This window comes from Acinonyx jubatus, chromosome A1, assembly GCF_027475565.1.
Source record: "Acinonyx jubatus isolate Ajub_Pintada_27869175 chromosome A1, VMU_Ajub_asm_v1.0, whole genome shotgun sequence".
NCBI classification, from domain to species: Eukaryota; Metazoa; Chordata; class Mammalia; order Carnivora; family Felidae; genus Acinonyx; species Acinonyx jubatus.
The window spans coordinates 102,980,001-102,986,656 of NC_069380.1; the positions used below are offsets into that span (position 1 = coordinate 102,980,001).

Consider the following 6,656-nt stretch of genomic DNA (forward strand, 5'->3'; position numbering starts at 1 on the left):
CTGTGCGCTGACAGTGCAGAGCCTACTTGGGATTCTCTGTTTCCCTCTCTCTCTCTCTCTCTCTGCCCGTCCCCTGCTCTCCCTCTCTCAAAATAAATTAACTTTCGAGAGTAAATCAATAAAACATTAGTTGCTGAGAAGCGGAGGTAGTTTTTTGGTTTTGTGATGAAATGCTTACAAGTGTTTGGCTTCCATGCTGACCTAGAGGATGGGATGGTGTGAATTCTCTGGTTTGTTCACTCTGGCATACAGTGGTATTCTTGGACCAGAAGCGCACACCAAATCCCGCTGCCCCCTTCTTGTGCCAGGCCTGGCTAGGGCACCACATGCTGTAAGAAGGGACACAGAAACAGGAGAGCCTGTCCACAACAGGCAGACCAGTGGCCATGTCTCATGCATGGCTTCCGCTAGAGCGATGCAGCACAGCCTGGCGGTGAAATAGCAGCTATCCCCCTGGTTTGAGTTTCTTTGTAGGTGTGTTTTATATATTTTGGTCATAATTCCTTTGTTTCATTTCTTTTTCTACCTTCCCACTCTTGCTTTTCTGTTTATCTTGGGTCCTGCGGGGTAGGTAGGAAAGATAGGGAGTAGGAATGAGAGAATGAAGGCAATGCCTTTCATCGGTAATGAAATAAATATATTTTTTTTTAATATTTATTTTTGAGAGGGCAAGAGAGAGACTGAGCACGAGAAAGGGAGGGGCAGAGAGAGGGGGAGACACAGAATCCGAAGCAGGCTCCAGCTCTGAGCTGTCAGCACAGAGCCCGATGTGGGGCTCGAACTCATGAGCTGTGAGATCATGACCGGAGCCAGAGTTGGATCCTTAACCGACGGAGCCACACAGGTGCACCAATACGTACCTTCTTAGTGCTGCCAATGGCATTAGTGATGGAGCAGTGAAGAGACAGACCCGTGTTCTTATCCGTCCTCTGCTACTTCCTGTCTGTGTAGCTGGTCTTGTTTCGTGGTGTCTCCACATCATACGTGAAATTTTCTCTTTGTGGTTAAGGTGAGCACACATGAAGTTCGGGGCACACGCATTCTACATCCTTCCCTCTTTGCCTACAGGACGTTGCAGACTGTTCCACAAAAACATACACATATCCTCTTTCTTTTGTCCCATGGGGTTCCCCACTGCCATCACACTGTTGCTCGTTGAGAATTCCTTGCTCAGAAATCTTCCAAGTTCGCTTACTCAGTAGACCTCTACCAAGCACATTTTTAATGCCCAACACTGAACTGTAGTCTCGAGATCCACAGACATGTCATGGACCCTTCATCTGTGGCATTCAGTCATCTGGGAAATGTATAATATCTGGTAGGAGTATTAAACATTGATGATTTGAATCAGACACCACATGATACACAGGCTCTTTAAGGATCAGTTTCCCACTCTCTCTGCATTTAGGTCACACTTGGTGTGTCCTGTGCTTTTGTTCTTTTTCTTCCCTCAGACTTGTCTTGGTCTTTCCTGACATTTTATTGCAGTGCCATTCTTTCTTTTTTTAGCACTTTTTTTTTCACTTTAAAGTGGATTATCAACAGAGTTTTATTCCACTTAAAAGCATTTGCCTGATTTAAATTGAACCCATGGGTAGCTTTTTATTCCAGGTAGAATCGATTCCTCTCAGAATTATGTACGCCATGGCAGATAGGCCCTTGAAATATTCCATTCTGGGTTTTATTTTATGTTTATTTTTGAAAGAGAGACAGAATGAGCGGGGGAGGGGCAGAGAGAGAGAGAGGGAGACACAGAGTCTGAAGCAGGCTCCAGGCCCTGAGCTGTCAGCACAGAGCCCGACTTGGGGCCTGAACCCAAGAACCGTGAGATCGTGACCTGAGCCGAAGTCAGATGCTTACCCAACTGAGCCACCCAGGCGCCCCTCCATTCTCTTTAATAACAGGAACTTCTCTCTTACTATTTTAAGATACAAAACAACCTACAGAAGCTGCTTGAGAATGGTGACTGAAGGACCACATTGTTCGGGCCAACATGATACCTCGTGCTTCCCTTTGAAGAAAGTGTTCGTTCCCCCAGTCATTGTGGTGGAGCGCTCCCTGCTGGCCAGAGGAGCGAGCTGATGGGCATCCCTAGTCATGTGTGCACTTGGAGGTCTCCAGCTCAGGAAAGGGGGGAACAGAAATAATTTTGGTTCCTGTGCAATAAACATGGACCCTGTCTGAGGAAGTTTTCAGTGCTGCTTCCTCAAGAAAACAGACCCATCTCTGGAGGTCCCAGGAAGGGCCTTGGTGGACACCCTCTCGGATGATTGTGGTTCCACAGTTAACTTGACTGTCAGCAAACACACTCCATTCCATGCCTTTTCGGTCCTTTCCCTGCCCCTTTTCTCTCCTGTACACCCCTCTGAACCAACCTTCAAAGTAAGGAATAGATCACGTGCCAATAAACTTGATACGATCCTTACAAGAATTAGCCAGAACTCTCCAAAACAGCAAGAAATAGCTCTAACAGACAGACTCGCCTCAAGCAACACCAACATGTTTTTCTTTTCCCCCCTCCTGCTGTTCTGTTCTGCTTTAAATCACCTGTATATCTTCTCAATCGAGTACTGACAAGAATATCACAGAGCAGATTAAACTATCCCACGTGTGTTGTGTTTTGTTCAACTAACACTTGACTGGTCAGCACCCACCCCAGATCCAGAAACTGTGACACATGCGACTCAAGTACTAAATTAAGCTTACTCTGCAACCAAAACTAATCTTTAAACCAAAAAGTACCATAGTGCTTTGATACTGGATGAAAAACACTGAACTTTTAAATGGACAGGTGAACTATGTTACTTTTGAAACAGGATGTCCATAGTGAACGCTGAAGCCCATTGGAGCATGACAAGTGCATGCTTCTCCCTCTTGCTGACGAAAATAAAGAAGTAACTGGTGGTTTACTAACTTCTGTTTCCCATATGAGTTGGCTGGTTTTTATTAATAATTATTTAGGTACCATAAGTTCTGTAATACAAATGATACTCTGTTTCTATCGGCAATGCGTTTTATAATCATTTCTATGAAATGTATTTTGTTTGATCAGATAAGCTAATAAATGAATTAGTTACAACATTTGGATTTGTTAGCCTCCTGTACAACTGTGCCTGGTGCACCCCGGCTTTTAATAAAAACTCGTTGGTTAAACTGCCCTGCTAATAACACTGTGTTCTGTCAGTTCGTAAACTCTTGTAACATAAGCATAACGTAACATAAGCATAAGACAATATGTTTTGTTTTTTTTTTTTTTTGAACTGCTTCTCCCGTCTTCTTTACTGCTTCCAACTCACTGGTACTTCGTGCCTCCCAAGCATTCAGTCCACAACTCAAAAAGGATTTAAATTCTGGGGTTGCAATGATACAGGGGGAAGAAGATGAAATCAGGAAAATAATGCCTGATGTCTGGGTCCACGTTTTATGAGTTATGTGACCTTAAGTTTTTTGGCCATTTCCCCCCCATTTTATTTATGTGACCAAAACTACCAACAAAACGTGTGTCACTGTGAGGATTCAATGTGATGATTGTTTCTACAGCACATCACAGTGTCACGCAAGTAGTACAGTCTCAGACCAAGTACCATATTCGTTATTTTCAGCAGTGTTTTCATGTCTGACATTCCAGTCATATAAAAGTTCTAGGTCCATAGTTTATAGTCAAGGGGTGCCTGGCCGGCTCAGTCGGTAAAGCACGTGACTCTGGATCTGAGGGTTGTGGCTTTGAGCCCCACATTGGGTGGAGAGATTACACAAAAATAAAATCTTAAAAAAAAATAGTTTATAATGAAAACCCACCAGGGATTCAAGAATGAGTAAGCCACCTATACAGAGAAATTTTACGGGTATGAAAAGCCCTTAAAAGGTTCAAGTTTCACAATGAAGGAAACCATCAAAACTAAAAAAGCAACCTATTGAATGGGAAAAGATATTTGCAAATGACATAAATGATAAAGCGTATCCAAAATATATACAGAACTGCTACAACTCAACACCCAAAAAACTAATAATCCAGTTGAAAATGGGCAGAAGACATGAACAGGTGTTTCTCCAGAGAAGACCTACAGGTGGCCAACAGACACATGAAAAGATGCTCAACATGACTCACCAGGGAAAAGCAGATCAAAACCACAATAAGAAAATACCTCACAGGGCACCTGGGTGGCTCAGTCCATTAACCACGTTCGATTCTTGATTTCGACTCAAGTCATGATGTCACGGCTCGAGCTGCGCATGGAGCTCTGTGCTGTCAGCTTGGGATTCTCTCTCTCCCTCTCTGCCCCTCCCCTGCTCATTCTCTCTCTCTCTCTCTCTCTCTTTCTCTCTCTCTCTCTCTCTCTGTGTCTCTCTCTCAAAAATAAACTTTAAAAAGTTCTTTAGAAAACACCTCACATCTGTCAGAATGGCTAAAATCAAACACATAGGAAACAAATGTTGGCAAGGATGGGGAGAAAGAGGAACCCTTGTGCACTGTTGATGGGAATGCAAACTGATGCAGCCACTCTGGAAAACGTTAAGATGTTCCTTAAGAAGTTAAAAATACAACTAGCCTACAATCCAGGAATCACACTACTAGGTATTCTCTCCCAAAATACAGAAACACTAATTCAAAGGAATACACGCACCCCTGTTTATAGCAGCATTATTTACAATAGCCAAATTATGGAAGCAGCCCAAGTGTCCATTGATAGATGGATGGATGGTATATATACACAATAGAATATTATTTAGTCATAAAATGAAATCTTGTCATTTGCAAAGACATGGGTGGAGCTACAGAGTATAATCCGAGTGAAATAAGTCAGATATAAAGAACTCACCAAACTCCACACCCAAAAAACAAATAATCCAGTGAAGAAATGGGCAGAAAACATGAATAGACACTTCTCTAAAGACATCCAGATGGCCAACAGCCACATGAAAAGATGCTCAACGTCGCTCCTCATCCAGAAAATACAAATCAAAACCACACTGAGATACCACCTCACGCCAGTCAGAGTGGCTAAAATGAACAAATCAGGAGACTATAGATGCTGGAGAGGATGTGGAGAAACGGGAACCCTCTTGCACTGTTGGTGGGAATGCAAACTGGTGCAGCCACTCTGGAAAACAGTGTGGAGGTTCCTGAAAAAGTTAAAAACAGATCTACCCTATGACCCAGCAATAGCACTGCTAGGAATTTACCCAAGGGATACAGGAGTACTGATGCATAGGGGCACTTGTACCCCAATGTTTATAGCAGCACTCTCAACAATAGCCAAATTGTGGAGAAAGCCTAAATGTCCATCAACTGATGAATGGATAAAGAAGATGTGGTTTATATACACAATGGAATACTACTTGGCAATGAGAAAGAATAAAATATGGCCTTTTATAGCAACATGGATGGAACTGGAGACTGTTATGCTAAGTGAAATAGGCCATACAGAGAAAGACAGATACCACATGTTTTCACTCTTATGTGGATTCTGAGAAACTTAACAGAAGACCATGGGGGAGGGGAAGGAAAAAAAAACTTAGGGAGGGAGCCAAACCATAAGAGACTCTTAAAAACTGAGAATAAACTGAGGGTTGATGGGGGGTGGAAGGAGGGGAGGGTGGGGGATGGGCATTGAGGAGAGCACCTGTAGGGATGAGCACTGGGTGTTGTATGGAAACCAAGTGGACAATAAATTTCATGTTAAAAAAAAAAGACAAATACCATATGATTTCACTCATGTTGAAAGATGAAAGAACAAAGGGGGATAAAAAAAAGAGACAAACTAAGAAACAGACTCTTAACTACAGAGAACAAACTGATTGTTACCAGGGGGAAGATGGGCGGGGGGAGGGGGGGGACGGGGGGGAGGGGTGAAATAGGTGATAATGATTAAAGAGTACACCTCCTGGGGCACCTGCGTGGCTCAGTCAGTTAAGCGTCCAACTTCAGCTCTGGTAATGATCTCATGGTTCACAGGTTTGAGCCCTGCAACAGGCTCTGTGCTGACAAGCTCAGAGCCTAGAGCCTGCTTCAAATTCTGTGTCTCCCTCTCTCTCTGCCCCTCCCCTGCTTGTGCATACTCTCGCGTGCTCTCTCTCTCTCTCCAAAAAAAAAAAAAAAAAATTAAAGTTTTGAAGAAAAGAGTATACTTATCAAAAAAATAAAAAAGGTTACAAATACAGGAATTAGTAATCTGCTCTCTAAATGTCTCCTGAAGCAATAAGCAGAGAGCTAGTCTGAGATTTAGATATCAGAACATTCTTTGACGCATCATGACAGCAAAATATTAGAGATTCCATTCAATAGCAGAATATTTAAATGATATAGCTATTTAGAGTTGTATTGTCAAAGAATGGCATAGAAATTCCATTAAAAAGGGAAGCACAAAACTATGGTATGATCCCAATTTTATGAAGAAACTCAAACATTTCCTACGTATATATGTGTATACACCTACATATGTATATATAGAAGCACACGCACAGTGACCTTTTCTATATTCTCTCAAGTTTGTACAATGAGCAGTTACTGCCTCTTTTTAATCAGATAAGTTGATTAAAAACAGGAAGTGGCTCTCAGTAGAGAATCAGATCTTATCATTCCACCCACCTCACCCAATAACCATGCCCCTAGCTCTGTACCAGGAGCAACTTTTTTTAGTGGTTTTTCCAACAAC

The 6,656-nt window shown here is 42.5% G+C and overlaps 1 protein-coding gene across 3 annotated transcripts in view; it reads left to right on the plus strand.

Moving 5' to 3' along the window:
- Positions 1-3,081, plus strand: part of GRAMD2B (GRAM domain containing 2B) — a 126,914-nt gene extending 123,833 nt beyond the window's left edge. For all 3 annotated transcript variants that reach the window (XM_053220367.1, XM_027076797.2, XM_015067436.3), the window contains exon 14: positions 1,929-3,081. In XM_053220367.1, coding sequence (XP_053076342.1) covers positions 1,929-1,970 — 42 coding nt within the window. In that variant the 3' untranslated portion in view covers positions 1,971-3,081. The remainder of the gene's footprint in view (positions 1-1,928) is intronic.
- The last annotated feature ends 3,575 nt before the right edge of the window (positions 3,082-6,656 follow it).